Raw genomic sequence first — 19,838 nt, 5'->3', positions numbered from 1 at the left:
AACAGTTAAATAAGTTTTTCAAAAGTTTCAAACCAAACTACAAATTTCTTATTCAATTTCCCTTTCTCCTTCTCATCATCCCTGAGAGCAGTACACGGAAGGACAAAACGTTGCCCTGATTCAAGTTCTCAGTCTGTTCTGATGTTCAGCATGTTGGTGATTTGTCCAGTATTCGAGAGGACATAAAGCTGGTGAGCATGGAGAGTTGGAGACCCCATGCAGCACACGCAAATCTGCTTTTCCCAATTGTAGACCAAGGGCGACAGAGATGAGAACGTGAGGAATGAGATCTTGGAAAAGAAAGGAAGGCCAGGTATATATAGATCAAAAAAGGAAGTGTCAGCAGAAGCGGGACTTAGCAGGACAGGTGGGCTCGGAGATAGAGCTGGTGAAAACACTCCAAGGCCACTATGAGAGGCCAGACCCACCCCCTTCCCCCCTCCCTTTCGATGGCCTTCAGGCCCAGGTGCAGAAGACTAACCGTTCCAGATAACTTTGAACACTGTTGCTTAGCTCCGGACCTGCAGACAACAAAGTGGCAGTGGAAAATCCCCCAGCTACTCCCTCCCCCAGACCCCTCTATAAAACTCTCCACCTCTCGCCTGGACAGTGGGACTTCTCAGGGCCCTAATAGGGGCCCGTGAACCTCACTGGGAACTCAGGAAGCTCCCGTCCCTTTCTCCGCTCTCCCTTCCCTCCCGGGAGCTCTGAAACAAACCCTTGAAACTGTTCTACCATTGCCTTCTTTCTTTCTTTCCATCACCAAATCAACCTCACAGAAAGCATGAGTAATTCACATGCATGAAGGTCAAACCTTCGAAATTTAAATGTTAACATTTTTTTTCCTTTAAAAAAAAATCATTTTATTGAGGGCTCATACAACTCTTATGACAATCCATCCATCCATCCATTGTGTCAAGCACATTTGTATGTTTGTTGCCATCCTCATTCTCAAAGCTAAATGTTAACATTTTTATCGACTAGGCTTTGTGTCCTGCTAGAAAAACCTTCCCCACTCTAAGATTAATAAATGGCGTGATTTCTTTTAGCTTTCAATGATTTAGTTATCTTGATGTTTAAAACTTTGATTTACTTAGAGCTCTGTTGACTTTCATGAAATCAATGAAGGACACATTCACATAGCCTTAAGTGGTTAACCAGTTGTCTCACTGTATTTATAATCCCCACCCTTTATTATAAGCTAAAATCCAATAGAGATCCTCTCGGTTTCTGGGCTTTCTATGTGGTTCGAGTGATAAATTTGTTTATTCCCTAGTACTAGTTTAGTTGTGATAACTTTATACTGTTTCAATAGAACAGGAGTATTAGTCCCTCTCATCTTTCTTTCTAGATGTTTCCTGGTTATAGCCACAGGGTGGTTTTCCTAATGAAATTTAGTATTATTTTGGGACCTTATCAAGCTAATAAGTTAATTTGAAGACAATGTCATCTTAGCAAGATTGTGTGCTCCTATCAGCCTGATCTCAGACACGATTGTGAAGTTTTCTTAGCTTCTGAGGAGAAGCTGGGTCGGCTGTGTGTACTGACTAAAAGGAAAGAATATTACAGAAACCTCTATCAAAGCCCTTACTTGGGCCAGGCACCCTGAGGCAGGCTAGAGGAGCGTTACACAGGTAAATGAGATATGAAGCTCAGGAGCTCAGTTAAGGGAAAGGCCTCCAACACCCCCTACCCCCACCCCCCACCCCCACTCCCACCCCACCCCCTGCCCCAATCAGGGACTACCTAATGGTAGAGTGAGGGGTCAGGGAAGAGACATGCACAGGATAGAAGATTGGACCAGAGTTTCTGGTAGATCAGAAAGGGCCTCTACAGAAAGGAGATGACACAGACTTAGGATGAGTCGTTTTCCAGGTGGGTAGAGGAGTATCATGGGGAGAGGGTATGAGAGTTAAGAGATTTCCCTGGGCATAATCCAGAAGACACTGACAATAATTATTGTGTTGTTGGTGGGTTCTAGAATTTTCTGAAATATTCACCTCTAGATTTGCTACCCTATCCCAGGATGTCAGCTTCTCTAATGAGAGTTTATGGGGCGGTGGGGGTTCTGTGATAGAATTCTTGCATTTCTGTGGGAGGCCTGGATTTGCTTCCTGTCCGTGGCATCTCATGTACAGCCACTGCACGTCTGCCAGTGGAGCCTTGCCTGTTGTTATGAGGCTGACCAAGTGGCAGTAGAGCTTCCGAACTAACCCAGAGTAGGAATAAACCTTGGCAATCTACCCTTGAAAAATAAGCTAGCAACAACCCTTTGGATCACACCGGCCTGATCCTGTTGTACACGGAGTTACCACTAATCAGAGGCCAACTTGATGGCAGCAGCCAACAACAACAACAACAACGAAAGTTGATATTGTTTAGGCATTTTTTTACCAAACCTCTGCTGAGCATCGTAGTGACTGGTCCACTCCAGTGCCTCTGTTTCCCAGATAAGAAAGTCACATTATTGTTTTGCGAATGATGAGGGCAACAAATGTACAAATGTGCTTGACACAATGGATGTATGTATGGATTGTGATAAGAGTTGTATGAGGCCCCAATAAAATTATTTTTTTAAATGCTAATTCACAGTTAAAAAATAGTCACTGACGAAAAGCAGAGTTTTCTTGTACAAGGAACACACAAAGGAAGTATGGATTAAACACTTCGCTACTTCACAGAGCAGAGATTGGCACGGCACATCTAACGAAGCGGAGAGAGCAAATCTTCCTGTAAGTATCAAGCAAGATGGGTGAAACCCCTTTTCGTGGAGTATCTGTGAAACCAGGACCTACAAATCCAGCCTCTAGGTCCCAGCACCAGCAGTAGTTCATGAACCGGACAAAACACGCCCGTAGGAAGTCGCCCAGCAGGATGGTGATGTATGTTACCAGCATGTCAGACACCGTCAGCCTCATGAATTCCTACCAGGAGGAACACAGAGAAATGTGGTGGTCAGGGTTGCACATTGCCTATTTCTCCCAGCCTGCCTGCAGCCACATGATGTCACTCCCAGCGGCCTGAATTAAGCTCTTTGGCCTTCTGAGTATTGGTGGTAGAGTGCGGATGCAGACAAAGGACCCCAGGCTTTGGCAAATGCTTAGTTTAGGTCCCAACTCAACAACTTCCTAATTGTATGGCCTTGGAATGATGCATGAACCCTGGCTACTGATAAGAAACCAACCTACTGAGTCTTGGGAAGCCTAATGGCTATGGATACAAATGGTCTGACACATTGGAGACACCCAGTACATAGACAGCGCTTCTCACTAGTATTACACAGAAATAGGACCTGAAGGTTAGCCCATGCCTTGCCCACCTGCTCCGAAGTGCCAGTCTGTGTCAGCTCAGACCGAATCAGACTATGGGTGATAGGGGGCAACAGTTGGCTCTCTTCACCTTCAGTTAGCCCAAGACATATTCAGATTCATATCAGTTTTTGTACAAAGGCATGCATTTGAAACACCAAAAGCCGAGAAATAAGACTTGACTGTATTTGCACAGTATAGATCATTCATGAATTTTTTTGGTGGTGGTGGGGAATTGAAAATATGTACACATCATCACCACCTTTAAGCTCCTAAGGGCAAAAGGTCTTGATTTGTTCATTTTTGTACCCCCTCCCCAAGGTGATTCATGTTTGCTGGATGAACAGCCGGTACTTTTCAAAGTTCTTTCTGAGTCAGAATTCAGGTGAATGCTCTCAAATTAAAGATAAGTCAACACACAAGTTTCCACTCTGAGATTAACAGGAGATGAAGACAGCTTGGGGGAAAGGTGTGAAGGATACAGAGCATAACTCCCGACGCCTCAAAACCTCCATTACTTACACGTTCAAACAGAACCAGGCTCTCATCAGCAATGGAAAAATGAAGGGCTGTGAGCAAGGAGGGCACGCGAGATGCCTCACAGGGCGTGAGGCGGGAAATGAAATTGCGCTGTGGAATATTTCCAAGGAATCTATCTTACCGGCAATTCTCCCTTCTTCCTCTAAAAGGAGGCCCTGGGTAATACAAATGGTTAATGTGCTTGGCTGATAACTGAAATGTTGGCAGTTCAAGTCTACCCATAGGGCCCTTGAAAGAAAGACCTGCTGACCTACTTCTGAGAAATCCGTGAAAAACCTGATGGCACCCAGTTCTGCTATGGGCTTTCCTGTGTGGGTTCAACTCAGCAGTGCCCACCCGGTGTGGCCGTGGCCTTCTAAAGAGGGTGGATTTTGTCAGGTGGTGTCGACGTGAGGACTCTTTTTTTTCTCTGTTACACACTCAGATGGGTTTAGAAGTGCTGGAGTGGAGGACGTTGAGTTGCTCTGCATATTAAAAATGAGGAAGATTGAAGGAGAATGGGGTTGGAGATGACAAGAAAGAAAGAAAGGAGGAGTTGAGGAAGATCAATCCCTGTTACTTGTAATTATAGAAACTTTCTGCCAAAGAAGGCAAAGCATTTTAGGCCCAGTAGTTTATACGGTGCAAGCCACTAGAATGAGCAATACATACAGTACATTAGGGATACATGGTAGCTCTTAACTGCGAGATTGATGAAAACCATGACGTTTTCTGCATAGAAAAACGCACAGATGCACATACGCACAAAATCTTGCACCAAATTTTGGGGAAAAGTTATTTATAATGTCCAGGAGAAACCAAGGTTTTCAATGAAGCCTGTATTAAAACTGAATAAATCCAAGTGGTATTTTCTTGGTGGATAGAGCATCCAGAAAAATGTGTGATACTAGAAAAAAAAGTGGGGGGTGGAGAGGGTGAAATGGTAGCATTTCCTTAAGAACTATTGACTTGTTATTTTGGTGGCTTAGAAACATGGGGAAAGGAAATACAAAGGACTGCTAACAAGGTTCGTCTTTTCAGGAGAAACATAATTACTCACGATGCCCACAGCTGTCTCCCAGCAAGAACCCCGGGGCACATCTGCAGGATGCAAGGGTGGCCGGGGGCCGCTATCCTTCCAGCCGGAGGAGTTGTAATAGTTGAACAGAGTCCAGTGAGTGATATTCTTTATTGTGTCTTCAGTAGAAAGCTAGAAAGGAAGATGGAGATACAGGATTGCAGGGAGCAGGGACAGCCCCACCATGACCTAAGGAAAAATAATGAAAGTCAGCATGTGTCACACCCCTGCCAGCTAATCTTCGCTCCACCCCAGTGTCTGTCGGAGTCTCTCCAGAAATGCCCTCCCAGGCCTTCCATTTACACAGGAGGAGGAGGCAGTTAACTGGGATCTTTGAGTCTACCCATGAAACCAGTACTTTCTCATCTAGGTTAGCATCTGTGCCGGTTAGTTTTATTCCATTCAGCTCATCCATCCATCCATCCATCCATCCATCCATCCATCCATTACTCATCTTTTGAGAATAATTTATTTGTGGTCTATTATGGGCCTATAAGGCACTGGTGATACAGGAATGATCAAGAAGGCTGGGACTTCCCTCACTGAGTTCACAGTCATGAATAGACAGATCATTGATGTGAGCTGTGGGAAATTCGCTCTGGGGGCTGAGCAGGATCTGCATCAGAACATGGGGGCCACAGAGACTTCTTGGAGGCCAAAACCTCAGGGAGGATTAGGAACTAGTTCAACAGAGGGTACAAGATGGAGAGAGGTGAGAGAACACCCCCCCCCCCATGGGAGGCTCAGAAGGATGCACCACAGTCGACTGGGGTAGGAGGAAAGCTAAAGTTGAGGATGGAAGGCATGGAAGCTCCAGTCACTTCTCTGCTGAGAACCTTCCAATAGCTCCCCACTATCCTCAGAGAGTAGTTCATACAGTTTAATGAGGAGGGAGAGGTGGAGATGAAGAGCAGCATGATCAGACTTCCCTCCAGTTTCATTGATCACTTCTTCCTCTCTACTTACTTGTTCAGCCATCTCACAATTCCCGTTTGCACCAGCTTCTCCTCTGCTTTTTCCATTTCTTGCTCATATTTCTCATGGGGAAGGCTACAGCTCCTTCTATGGGCTTCCATGCTGTGTTGGGTTTGCCCTCATTGAAACAGCGTGTTAAAATAAATGATGCATCGGCCAGTCTGTCTCTTGCTTCAGAATGTGAATAGCTTGGAACAAGACCCTGCCTTAACGCTCTGCTGTACCCCAGTGTGATCAGTAGGCTTATTGCGCCAACCTGGCCAACAGGAACATTTGGGATTAATCAGGTTGCAATTTGATTGGAGGGCAAAGAGATAAATGGCTCTGCAAGGCCCACCTCCATCTCTCTTGCTCTCTGATAATTAGAGTGTGCTGGAGCGTTTGAGCTGCAGCTGTAGCTAAGTTCTCTGCCTCAACCTGTGAGCTACACCACCTGTGGGCCAGGCCAGCCTGTAGATCATGTCACTAGAGCTTGAGGCTCCTTCGAGACCTGCTGTTGGCGAGTACATCGTTTGAGCTTGAGGCTGGTGTATTCTGTCACCTTGCATTGCTTCCGTCAACATCCCATCTGGGCCTACTTAGCTAAGCTCCCGAGCTACTGACTGTTGGTGACCCACCCTGCTGCTTGCTGCCTGTGGGCAGACTCTTTGCTTTGCCCCAGGGACGACTCTGCTGTCTGCTTCCTTGACCTTGGATCCAGCAGTCCATGTGAGTTGAAGGACTTCCAGTACATTAATTATTCCACAGAAGTGAGCTGAACTGACTTCTCTGTACTGCTGTGTGGACTAATTAGTTGTTATACTCCTTCTTGCTGTATAAATCTATATCTATCTATCTATCTATCTATCTATACACACATATAAGAATAATTATAAGTGTCTTGGTCTCATTTCTCTAGAGAACCCTGCTTCAGACAAAATGCATGCCTCATAACTGTCTGGTGAGGACTGATGAAGGATTAAGTCAAGCATGATACATCACACCAAGGAATATTATTCATCTGCAATTAGACATTCATGGAAGTTATGAAACAACATGAAGAGGCTGCTGATAAAATATTAAATGACAATTCCATGTATCAAATGACTGATACATGATTCAAGCTCTGTGCAAAAAAGACAATCTAAGAGAAAGACAAAAATATCAGCAAACGAACAACTACATCCCAATCATTTCTCACCTGCATTGTAACTGTTAACTTCGTAATAAACCCTTTAATCATAAAACAAAACAAAAAACGGCAGCAAAATGTTAAAAATGATGATCCTGGGATTATAGGTTTCTGGAGTAATGATTTCTTTATTTTACTTTTCTGGACTTCCCCAAATTTATTTAATAGGTATTATGTATAAGAAAATTATTATATTAAAGTAGAACTATAGCAATACCTGGGATAGGAGGGAATTTGTAGCTTTTACCTTAAGGTGGACATCATCCATTAGGGCCAAGAGAAATGTGTAGAGGTTCCCCAAGAAGAGTGCAAAGATGCGTCCCAGTTGCCACTTGAGTCCAATGCGGGGATGGTAGTTCTCTAGGGCTGCAATGGTTTCGAAGAGAGGGGGGCAGAACATTCCGAGTAGGGACATCACAATCTCTACCTGAGAAAGGAGGGAAGTGCGGGTCACTTGGGACATCCAGACTCTTTGCTAGCCACAGTGCCTTCGTTCCAGGGCCGTTCATCTCCACGTCCCATGTCCCATGTCCATTTTGTATCCCTGGCAATGCCTTGGCATCTTCACAGTGTTCTGTGTGGCCCTGAACAAGGCACTGAGGTGCCCCGAGCTGTCAACACATGCCCCACATAGAACTTGTTGTGACTAGTTGCTATCATGATTGCTACTCTTGTTGTTGTGTGCCATCAAGCCGGCTCTGACTCAGAGAGACCTCGGGTACAACAGAACAAAACATTTCCCTATCCTGGACCTTCCTCACCATGATCGTGTTTGAACCCATTGTTACAACCGCTATGTCAATCCATCTTGTTAGAGGTCTTCCTCTCTTTTGGTGATCTTCTGCTTTACCAGCATGATATCCTTTTTCTGGGACTGATCTCTCTTGATAATGTGTTCAAAGTACATGAGATGAAGGTTTGCCGTCTTCTCTTCTAAGGAGCATTCTGTCTGTACTTCCTCCCAGACAGATTCTTGTGATTAGAAGGGATGAAAATCGTGAACTTCATTATTTATAATTCTTGGATCATGGGACAAACTGGTGTGCTTCTTTAGTGTGGACTTAGCTGACACCTCATTTAGATGGCTGTTTGTTTTCAGATGAGCCTTTAAAATCCCGGATGCTACTCCTTCTGATAGCTGGGCACCATCTGGTTTCTTCACCATACTTTGCTATAGTACCCATATCTTCAGTGATCTTTTCATGAGGGCAAGCATTAAGTAGGGCCATGTCATAATTGTTCTTAGATTATGGCTATGGTTTTCATTACTCTTCTTTTCAGGGGCCAATAAATGCACCTCAGATGACTGTTCACAAGTTTTATGACTCTGGTCACTGTTCACCCAAGCAGGATGGAGAACGTTGTCTTTGTGAACTATATTATGCCCATAGACCCCGGTGTCCCCTGAGATGATGGTCCTGATCTCCAGGGCCAGCAACTCATTCCCTCAAGGAGTTTAGTTATGAATTAAACAAAAGTTTATTCTTGCATACAAGACAGAGACAAGAAGGGAGACGTCGGACTGAGTAAGATATGACAAAATAATAATTTATAAATTACCAAGGGTTCATGAGGAGGGGGGAGCAGAGAGGGAGGGGGGAAAATGAGGAGCTGATGCCAGGGGCTTACGTGGAGAGCAAATGTTTTGAGAATGATGAGCATAATGAATGTACAAATGTGCTTTATACAATTGATGTATGTATGGATTGTGATAAGAGTTGTATGAACCCTCAATAAAATGATTTTTAAAAAAGATAGAGACAAAAATGTATACAATTATCAAGCTTAATTATTCCAGAAGTTTCCAGAACATTCAAAGTTAGACCCTTTAGGTGGGAAAACTTTTTTTTTCCTGCCAAGGGCTATATGGATATTTATGAAATTCCAGCCTCAGTTAAAAGACATCCTTTAGATGGGAAGGCTATGCCTACTACTGAACTGATAAATTTAACTCATGAGTTTTCCCAAACTCTGGAAATCAAGCAGACTGTGAAGATAAGTTAATAGCCCTTCAAATTACAGCAGTTGTAAGGGTCTACCTAGAAAGAAGCATTAAACTCCCCAAAGAACCTAAAACTGGTCTTTATCATTATTGTGAGATAATGGAAAAATAAATGCTTTATGTTGAATACTAAGCATAAGCTCTCCACCCTAACCATCTCTCCACCCCGATTCAGAATGAAGTGGCTCTGAGGAAATACAAAGTCCTTTCCCAGGGTGGCCCTACGCCCTCAAGAAGAAACAACGTGCATGTTAATTTTTCATGGATAAAGGTGGGGTTTACCTATCTGCTATAAACACATCTCTACAAAAGTCACTGCCCTGGAATAAAAAGACCTAGGGAAATAGTGGGAGTTAAAAACAAAGAGCGAACACTAGTTTATTTTCAACCTGTGCCAATAACTCTTGGCCCAATAAAGGATTTACATAATTTTATCCTCAGTGTTGACACTCCTAATTTATAGGAAAGATATTTTATCTAAATATAATTGCAATTTAAAATTTAATGAAAAGGAGGGCACACTATTATGCTTCTGAAACCTTAAGTTCTAAAAATACCAATTTAGATAAGGAAGAACTATTGTTCACATATAAGCCTTTACTCTGACCATTCAAAATGTGATCCTATCAGACTCCCTTCCCCTGATATAATTTCTAAGATCTTTGTCACCCTGTGGGTCACTACCCCTACAGACATGGGCAGAGTTCTGTCCATGAAACCAATTAAAATTCACGGGGACACATCTAAGCGCTTGTCTATGATTCCTCAATACCCACTTAATGGGTGGGTATTGAGAAGCAAAGGAAGCATTGATTCCTATTATTCAGGATTTTCTTTTCAAAGACTTAAGTATCCCTTGCACTTGTCACTGCAGTCCTTCTGGTGAAGACAATGAACAATCAAGGTGAGATTTGTTCAAGAATAATGCTCCATCAACTTTATTGTTAACCCTTAAGTTCCAATCATCTTTAATTCACATAAACTACTTATTCTCCAATATTCCCCGATTTCACATATATTATCACATGTGATAGGCCTTCATTATGTGTGTGTGTGTGTGTGTGTGTGTGTGTTATGCTTTCGAAATTCGGGAAGATACTGAAAAACAATTTTTGACTTAGAACAATCCACAATGAACTTGGACTGCCACTATGAATTTATTGCTTTCAATAAATTGTATACAATTTATTGTATACAATAACTTTCACATATTGCTTTCTTATTTTTGCATGCAAATTTGCAACGTTTGCAATTTCCAAATCAATCTACTCTGTTACAATGAGTTGATGACTTTCATGTTCTCCTCTATGGTAGTTACATAATCTGGTGTCAATTTGAGAGGATTATGAGTGAAAGGGTGGAGTCTAGTCTGTCAATCGGATCATAACCAATGAGGCCTCTGTGTGGGCATGGCCTTCTCCTGAGAATTCTGGGAAATGCTGTATTCCTTCTTGGAGGCGGGAGACACTATCTCTCTCTCTCTGCTCACTCCCTGAGATGATACTCTACTGATAGGACAGTGGTCACTACACTGATAGACCCCAAACCCTGGAAACTGGAGGAGCCATGTGGAGCCCCCTGCCGGTGCTGAGATGCTTCCATCGCCACTGGATCCAAAAGACTTTGTACCCACTGGCCTGTGATTGTCCTGCATTCAGCATTATTGCATGTACCTCATGAGTCTGAAGAGGAATTTATAGATTGGTATCAGACATATGGGCTAATATTGGATTTATGGACTTGATCTAACTGGGCTGGGACATTTTCTCAATATTCAATTGTATATTATATTCAATTGTATACAATTGAATCTTTCTTTTTTAATATTTTATTGGGGGCTCATACAACTCATCACAATCCATACGTCCATTGTCTCAAGCACATTTGTACATATGTTGCCATCATCATTTTCAAAGCATTTTCTTTCTACTTGAGTCCTTGGTATCAGATCCTCATTTTTTCCCCTTCCTCCCACTCCCTCCCTTATTCCCTCCCTCCCTCATAAACCCTTGATAATTTATAAATTATTAATATTTTGTCATGTCTTGCACTGTCTGATGTTTCCCTTTACCCCCTTGTCTGTTGTCCATCCACCTGGGAGGAGGTTATAGGTAGGTCTTGTGATCTGTTCCCCCTTCCTCACCCACACCTTCCCCTTACCCTCCTGGTATGGCTACTCTCAATATTTTTCCCGAGGAGTTTATCTGTCCTATATTACCTGTGTTCCCAGCTCTTATCTGTACCCATGTACATACTCTGGTCTAGCCAGATTTGTAAGATAGAATTAGGGTCATGATAGTGGGGTGGAGGAAGCACTAAAGAACCAGCGGAAAGCTGTATGTTTCATCGGTGCTATACTGCACCCTGACTGGCCCATCTTCTTCCCACGACCCTTCTGTAAGGGGATGTCCAATTGCCTACAGATTGGCTTTGGGCCTCCACTCCACACTCCCCCCCTATTCACATTATGATTTTCTGGGTCTTTGATGCCTGATACCTGATCCCATTGAGACCTCATGATCACAAAGGCTGGTGTGCATCTTCCATGTGGGCTTTGTTGCTTCTGAGCTAGATGGCCGCTTGTTTATCTTCAAGCCTTTAAGACCCCAGACGCTATATCTTTTGACAGCCGGGCACCATCAGCTTTCTTCACCACATTTGCTTATGCACCTGCTTTGTCTTCAGCTATCATGTTGGGAAGGTGAGCATCTCAGAATGCCAGATTATTAGAACAAAATGTTCTTGTGTTGAAGGAGTACTTGAGTAGAGGCCCAATGTTCATCTGCTTCCTAATACTAAACCTTTAAATATATGTACATAGATCCCCATCGTCATATACAAATATATTTACATATGTACATGCCTGTAACAAATCTCCTTCTTATACACATATGAGTTTCTATGGATTTGTTTCTCTAGTCTACCTGGACTAACACATCCTCCTCTCAGCAAGCCTGCCTAGAAGACAGCATCGTTTTGTTAAAACATTTAACTGCTGGTGGACATAAACATTCTAGAAAAAAGTCACAATTAGTTCAACCCTATGCCAAATGCTAGTCATTTATTTTTTTGTAGGAGGCATTTCTATGGACCCCTCCCCAAGAGAAAAGAAGCTATTGCAGCAATCCTTTTCTTTAAAACAACGAAAACATTCATGGGATTCTGGGGATGCTGTGGCTATTGCTAAGCAATCACTCAACCTTTTACACAGGTATTTGGAAGCCTCTGTCTGCGTTACTCCCGAAGATCAAAGCGCGATAACTAAGTTGAAGGGCTTTAGCTAACACACTTGTTCTCCTGCTGCTGTTAGGGGCCATCGAGTCAGTCCGGTCAGCTCTTCCGTGCACAATAGACTGAAACACTGTCTGGCTCTGTGTCCGTCTCACGACTGTTGTCATGTTTCAGGAGATTGTTGGAATCGATGTGTCAGTCCATTTCATCAAGGGTCTCCCTCTGTTTCATTGACCCTCTACTTCACCAAGCATGACATTCTTTTCCAGGAGCTAGTTCTCCTGATAACCTGTCTAAAATATGAGACAAAGTTTAACCATTCTTGCTTCTAAAGAGCATTCTGGCTGTACTTCTTCCAAGACAGATTTGTGTACGTTTCTGGCAGTTCATGGTTCTTTCATTATTTTTCACCAGCACCATAAATCAAATGCATCAATTCTTCTTTGGTTTTTCTTACTCAATGTCACAAATTGCACATGCATAGGAGGTGATCGAAAATACCATGGTTTGGGTCAGGTACACCTTAGTCTTCAAAGAAACATATATTTCTTAATATTTTTAAGAGGTTGTGTGCAGCAGATTTTCCCAATGCAATAAACTATTTGATTTCTGGATTTGAATGCTGGTTCTGGGAGCACTGATTTTGATTCCAAGTAAAGTGAAATCCCTGACAACTTTATTTTTTCTCCGTTTATCATATTGTTACCTACTGGTCCACCTGTAAGGATTTTTTTTACATTGAATTGCAATCCATACTGAAATCTGCATTTTTAAATTTTCATCCCCAAGTACTTCAAGTCCTTCTAACTTTTAGAAAACAAGGCTGTGTCATCTGAATGTTGCAGGTTGTTAATAAGCATTTTATCAAGAATCTGGTATTGAAGGAAGAAGTTTAAGCTGTATTGAATGTGTTAACAAAATCAAGACTTCAGGAATTAACAGAATATGAATCGAAATGTTCCAACAAGCTGATGTAGCACTGGAAGCACTCATGAGTGTAGGAGAAGAAATTTGGAAGAGAGCTACCTGGCCAACTGACTGGAAGAGATCCATATTTGTGTCTATTGAAAAAAAAAGACCTAATATAGTGTGGAAATTATTGACCACTATCATTAATATCATATGCAAGTAAAATTTTGTTGAATATAATTGAAATCAGTGTAGTTGTACATTGACAGAAAGCTGCCAGAAATTTAGCAGATTCAGAAGAGGATTTAGAACAAGGGATACCATTGCTGACATCAGTAAAATACTGTAGCCACCAGTAAAATACTGTAAGTGGGAAAAAATGGGAATTTCAGAACCCTGAATTATACTCCTATGGAACCTGCACATACATCAAGAGGCAGCTGCTCAAACAGAACCAGGAACTCCTGTGTGGTTTCAAATTAGGGAAGGTGGCTAAGCAAATAGTCGCCAAACATGGACTGTATGAAGAAACACATGGTGTCAGGATTGGAGGAGGGCTGATTAACAACCATTTGACCATAAAAATACATCAGCTTTTACCATGCAAACAATGCTACCCTGAATACACACCCATCCTTTTTGTTTCTTTAGCAAAGATCCTCAATGGTGGGGCTGTTGGGTAAAGACAGCACACAGGCATCCATCATCATAGCTCTGACGGCGTGGATTCAAGAGGGGAGCACTGAATACAGTGGATGGACACGGCGTTGCCCATGGATCAGAGCCGACTCGATGGGGGCTTTTCTAATACAGTGGATGGACACGGCGTTGCCCATGAATCAGAGCCGACTTGATGGGGGCTTTTCTAATACAGTGGATGGACACGGCGTTGCCCATGAATCAGAGCCGACTTGATGGGGCTTTTCTAATACAGTGGATGGACACGGCGTTGCCCATGAATCAGAGCCGACTTGATGGGGGCTTTTTCTAAGTTCGCTCTAAAGGGAAGCAGAGAAACAAGGTGGTTGCTGTGGGGCAAAGAGACATTTGTCTAGTTTTCCTCCTTACATGGAAGAAACATGCAACATAGTCATAAGTTTAGGGAATGATCACACACGACAGTGGAGTGCTGGTAGAGTGGTAGTCTTGATAGGAGACAGAGAAAGTGGGCTTGGGATCGCAAAGCCTTTAGTGTTGTGTGCCGATGTGTAGCGTTCATGGGGATCTTACAGCACAGGGTAGAACCGGCCCGTCTGTGAGGTTTCCCAGGCTGCAAACTTTCTGGGAGCCGATTGCCAGGTCTTTTTATTTTATTTTTTTAAATTTTTGAGCAGCTGGTGGGTTCTAATCACTGACCTTTTGGCTAGTAGCTGAAGCCTTTCTTTTTGTATTACTTGGGATTTAACACATATATAATCTCATTCCATAGTTCAATCATGTCCAGCAGAATTGTACAGCTGCTATCACCATCAGTTTGCAGACATTCTTTTTGGACATGGTGTGGCAGTTACATAATCTGTCAACTTGAGAAGGGGTGGAGTCTAGCCTGTCAATTAGGTCACAGCCAATGAGACCCCTGTGTGGGCATGGCCTTCTCCTGAAGATTCTGGGAACTCCTGTCTTCCTCCCTGGAGGTGGGACACATACTCTCCCTGGAGGTATTCTTGTTGACAAGCCACATGGAGCTACACTGATGAAGCCAGAGCCCTGGAGCTAGAGGAGCCACATGGAGAACCATGCCAACACCGAGATGTTTCCACCGCCACTGGATCCACAAGACTTTCCACCCACTGGCCTGTGATCTTCCTGCATTCAGCATCATTGAATGTGTTACATGAGTCTGAAGAGGAATTTATAGACTGGTATCTGGAACATGGACTAATATTGGACTTATGGACTTGATCTGAACTGGGCTAGATGTTTTCTTAATATACAATTACTATTTATATAAAGCTCTTTCTTATATACATGAGTGTCTATGAATTTTGTTTTTCTAGTCTACCTGGACTAGTATACATGGATTCCTTGACATCATCTCCCCTTCACCCCACCACCACTGTGCTCAGCCCCCAAACCCTTATTTGACTTACTCTCTCTCTCGGTTCATCTATCCTGGGCTTCACATACTGAAGAACAGAAAAAAACATATAATACAAGTTCAAGAGGGTGACCCCCAATGACATAACACCTCTGAGATCCACTTAACCACTGCTTCATTGGGGCTCCTTCCCCAAAGTTTACTAACAGGCATTTATTTTTTATTCAAGATGTTTGTGGAAAAGGATGCAATTTTACTTTTCAAAACAGATCCTGTAATTCAAATTTACAGTAAATCAGCTCAATAATATAGGGGTTGCTGTTCTTTCAGCATCTGCCCTGCACATTTACTTCATCAGAGATATTTTTCTTACCTCATTCCTTTCATACCAGCTGACATTCTGCATCTTGGAGAACTCCTGGGATCGCTTCACCACAAAGTAAATGAGGTACCCACTTCCGCACAAGCAACAGATGATGAGGAAGTTGGCCAGGACACGGAGAAACCTTGTCAGGTGGATGTTTTCTTCTTTGTTACTCTCTTGCTCATCCACTATTGATTCCTTAACATGTGAAAACGGGATGGGAATAATGTCAGAGCAGGATCCAACCAGAACCATTGTGGTTCGGTTCCCAAGAATAGTGCTTCCCATATTTCCATCAGTGAAATAATAATCCATGTAATGAACTGACACCCTATAGAGAATTAGTTCTTTTCTTTAAGAACACCTGTTTTGTTGTGAGCATTACTCTTTTGGTATTTGTAGTAATCAAAACTTGATGCACAGTCAATGCTCATAGAAGCAACAGTTAAGAGATCAAAAGACATGTCACATTAGGTAAATCTGTTACTTAAGACCTCTTTAGAGTATTGAAAACCAAGGATGTTACTTTGAGGACTAAGGAGCACCTGACCCAAGGCATAGCATTTTTCCTTGCCTCATATGCATGTGAAAGTTAGACATTGAACAAGGAGGACCAAAGAAGAATCAAATTTGAATTGTGGTGCTGCAGGAGAATATTGAAAGTACCACGGGCTACTGACAGGACAAACAGATCTGTCTTGGAAGAAGTAGAGTCAGAGTGCTCTTCAGAGGCAAAGATGGTGAGTCTTTTGTTTTATGTACTTTGGACATATTGTCAGGAGAGACCAGCCCCTGGAGAAGGACATCATGCTTGGTAAAGTGGAGGAGCAGCGAAAAGAGGAAGGCTATCAAAGAAATGGAATGAAGTTGCAACAATGGACTCAGACATAGGGACAATTGTAGGGATGAAGCAGGAGCAGGCAGCATTTTGTTACATTGTGCACAGGGTCACTATGGATTGGAACCAAGTTGATGGATGGCACCGAACAACAACAACGATAATAAAAACTTAGATTTGTTGGATGCGTAGCATATGGGAAATGTGGTGTTAAACATTTTTCATATATTATTCCTCTGAACCCCAGCAACTGACCAATAGAGAAGGTGCGACTATTAACCATGTTATAGATAGTAAGGTCCAGGGAGACTTCTGTAACTAATTGGATTCGATTAAAATTTCATTTTAATAACATTGAGTTTTATAATCCAGGGCCAGTAAACTTTATAAAGAGCAGATCAATAGTTTTGGTTTCTAGCCACATACTGTTTCACAATGACTCAACTATGTGATTGCAGCATGAAAGCTGTCAGAATCCATGCATACGTAAATGACATGGCTTTGTTTCAATAAAGCTGTATTTACAGGAATATGTAGCAGACGACATTTGTGACTCCTGTTTTAATCCATGAGCAGGGCACATCTTTCCATTTATTTGTGACTTCTTATTTTCTTCCCAGAACCCCTGTGTGGTGTAAATGGTTCATGAGCTTGCCTACTAGCTGAAAGGTTGCAAGTTGGAATCCACCCAGAGATACTTTAGAAAAAAGGGTTGGTGGTCGGTCCACTTTGGGAAAATGAGCCCTTGAAAACCCTGCGGGGCACAGTTCTTTCCGACACACCTGCGGTCGTCATTCGTCGTCATGACCCGAGGACAGCAGGTTTCTAATTTCTGTCGGTTCTGTTTTGTCTTTTTGGCGTTGCAATCCTGTGGCTTTTTTGCCTTGGCTGTTGTTAAAATTTATTTCTATTATTTATTTTATGCAATTTTGAATGGAATTTAAGAAGCTGTCTGCTAGTGGTTTGCTGTTAGTATATAAAAACCCCACTGATTTCTTTATGCATTTTTATTAGCCATCTGTGCTATTTCAGTAACTCTCTAAGAGGACATAAGGAGTAAATGGAGGAGCCGAAATGGCACGCGAGGCCTGGCAAGAGACTTTCCGATGGACTAACAGTTACAGTGTCTGGGGGCAGGCTTAACTAGCTCACCAGGTACTTAATACAAATAAACTTACATAGTTTGTACAATACGTAAGTACATTTTTTTCTAATTTAAAAATTATTGCATTTCAGTGGAAGTTTACAGAGCCAATTAGATTTCCATTTCACAGTTTCTACAAAAATTGTTCTGTGATGTTGGTAACATTTTCCAGAACGTGCCAACATTCTCTTGATTTAGCCTCTAGTTGTTCAGTTGCCAGGACTCTCACTTCCCTGTCCCTCGTCTTCTCATCTTTACTTCAAAGTAATCGTTGACTTTTGTGTGCTATACATAGACGGCTATACTGATAGATAAAACCCCTTACTGTTATGTGACAATTTATTATTTCACTAAAAGGTGCCCTCAGGGGATAATTTCAGTCCAAGGTTTAAGGGGTGCCCCAGGGTGATTGTCTCAAGGAGTCCTCTAGCGTCAGCTAGTCTCCTGAGCCCATACTTTTTACAAATTTGTAAGAACACTCTTATGGAAGTACAATCGACCCATTTTTAATAGACTAGGAGAAAGGGCCTAATATTCCCCACTTATTAAACTCTTTTACGTCCATCTGTCTTCTTTGTTCCTTTGTGGTTGCCTTAGAGGAGAAGCCAAAGTTCTCAGCTGCCTCTACTTGGACCTTAGATAAATGAAGTGATAAGTAGCATAGGAATGATTCTTTTATCTCCATTTCCCCCAAACGAGATTCTCAACTCTTGCTGGGGGTTCTTATCACTTGGGGGAGTTTTTAAGAACACTAAAGCCAGGACCTTCTCCCAGACCAATGGCATCAGGATCTTTGGGGGTGGGAACCAGGAGATTTTTCAAGCTCCTTCCATCGTTCCAGCATGCAGCTGCTCCAAATGAGTCTTCCCATTCCCTCCAGCAGAGCACAGCAGCAGAAACAGACAGGAGAAGATCCCAACACCTGTGGCAGATGCTGTGTACCAGCCATGAGCATTCTTTCTCAGGGTTGAGAGGAAGGCTTGGGATCTCTGGCAAAGCTTTTGCTACAAGTTATTTGGGCATCTTATTTCCATCGATGCCCAATGACTGATGGGACCGAGAGCTCCCCCAGGGAGTGGGAACAGCCCTGAGTTGACTACCTTGAAGCTGGTGGTGATGGAAGCGTATTTGTTGTCTGCTGTCTCTGAATTCCCGATCAGGTAGTCCCAGCTGGTGAACATCTTAAAGCTGAATGTGAAGTTATCATTCTCCCCGTCGCTTGTGCTCCCCTGGCTATTGCTGGCCATCCTATAAGACACACACACACACACACACACACACACACACACACACATCCCACTGTCATTAAGCCAATCCTGTGCTTCTGCTGAAGGGTGGGCTCTGGTGTTCAGATTTGTGCAGGAGACAGGAGATGGTGCTTCCCCACCCCTAGACTTAACTAATTGGGGTCCCCTGGCTCAGAAGAAGGCCATTCAGGAACTGGGCTGAATTCTGTCTTCAGAGGATATGAATTAAGAGGCACAGACATATGGTGCAATCATTTCTGTTCAGAGACAAGAAGACCTGGGACCACAGAGGCTCCATGGTTCATCACAGTCAGATCTATGTGTTGCGTACAGATGTTCCTGTTTCTATGGTATAGGTGGAGGTCCTGAGTGGTGTAAATAATTAGCAAGCTTGGCTGTTAACTGACAGATTGGAAGTCCGAGACCACACAGAGGCACCTTGGAAGACAAGCTTGACAATCTACTCTAAAAAAACAACCCCCCAAAGTCCCAGTCCCTGGAAACCTTGTGGGGCTCAATTCTACCTGGACATAACGGGGCCGCCATGAGTCCGAGTTGACCCTTTAGCAATTATCGTGATCATCTTCCTATGTGCCAGGCTTGGTCCTGACATGTCAGCTAGTATCAGAGGAGCAGGAGAGTGTTTCTGAGGAAGCTGAGCTCGGCAGAACACCAGACATAGGCTTGGCCAACCTGTGCAGCTTTACTGGGTACCATGCCCCCTCTCAGCCTCACTGACCTTTGGACAGTCTATGGATCTCACTAGGTTGGGACTTCCTGGGTTAGTTGTTTCCTTGAGACCTTTGTACAAGGTCTTCCTCTGGCAAAAATGCTCTGCCTCCAACTTTCAGCAAGGGAAGAGGTTTTGGAACTCAACCGCATCTAAAGGAGTGTCTATCCCATTCTCCAGAACTTCCACGTTATTCTGTTTCTGTCTTTCAGACCACATGCCACAAGTGGCATTTGTCTTGTTCGCTCAGTTGTTTCCTTTTCGCCTCTCTGCATCCCCCCTGC

The 19,838-nt window shown here is 43.0% G+C and overlaps 1 protein-coding gene across 1 annotated transcript in view; it reads right to left on the bottom strand.

Annotated features, from left to right (window-relative positions):
• Positions 1–19,838, bottom strand: part of TMC2 (transmembrane channel like 2) — a 78,553-nt gene that overhangs the window by 14,526 nt on the left and 44,189 nt on the right. The window contains exons 10-14 of the mRNA XM_045295321.1: positions 18,678–18,825; positions 15,605–15,793; positions 7,299–7,478; positions 4,888–5,037; positions 2,796–2,924 (exon numbers count right to left, since the gene is read on the bottom strand). Coding sequence (XP_045151256.1) covers positions 2,796–2,924; positions 4,888–5,037; positions 7,299–7,478; positions 15,605–15,793; positions 18,678–18,825 — 796 coding nt within the window. The remainder of the gene's footprint in view (positions 1–2,795; positions 2,925–4,887; positions 5,038–7,298; positions 7,479–15,604; positions 15,794–18,677; positions 18,826–19,838) is intronic.

This window comes from Echinops telfairi, unplaced genomic scaffold, assembly GCF_000313985.2.
Source record: "Echinops telfairi isolate 266 unplaced genomic scaffold, ASM31398v2 ScPeMD7_5592;HRSCAF=6446, whole genome shotgun sequence".
NCBI classification, from domain to species: Eukaryota; Metazoa; Chordata; class Mammalia; order Afrosoricida; family Tenrecidae; genus Echinops; species Echinops telfairi.
The sequence above is the reverse complement of the archived record's forward strand: the minus strand, read 5'-3'. Positions and strand labels throughout refer to the sequence as shown.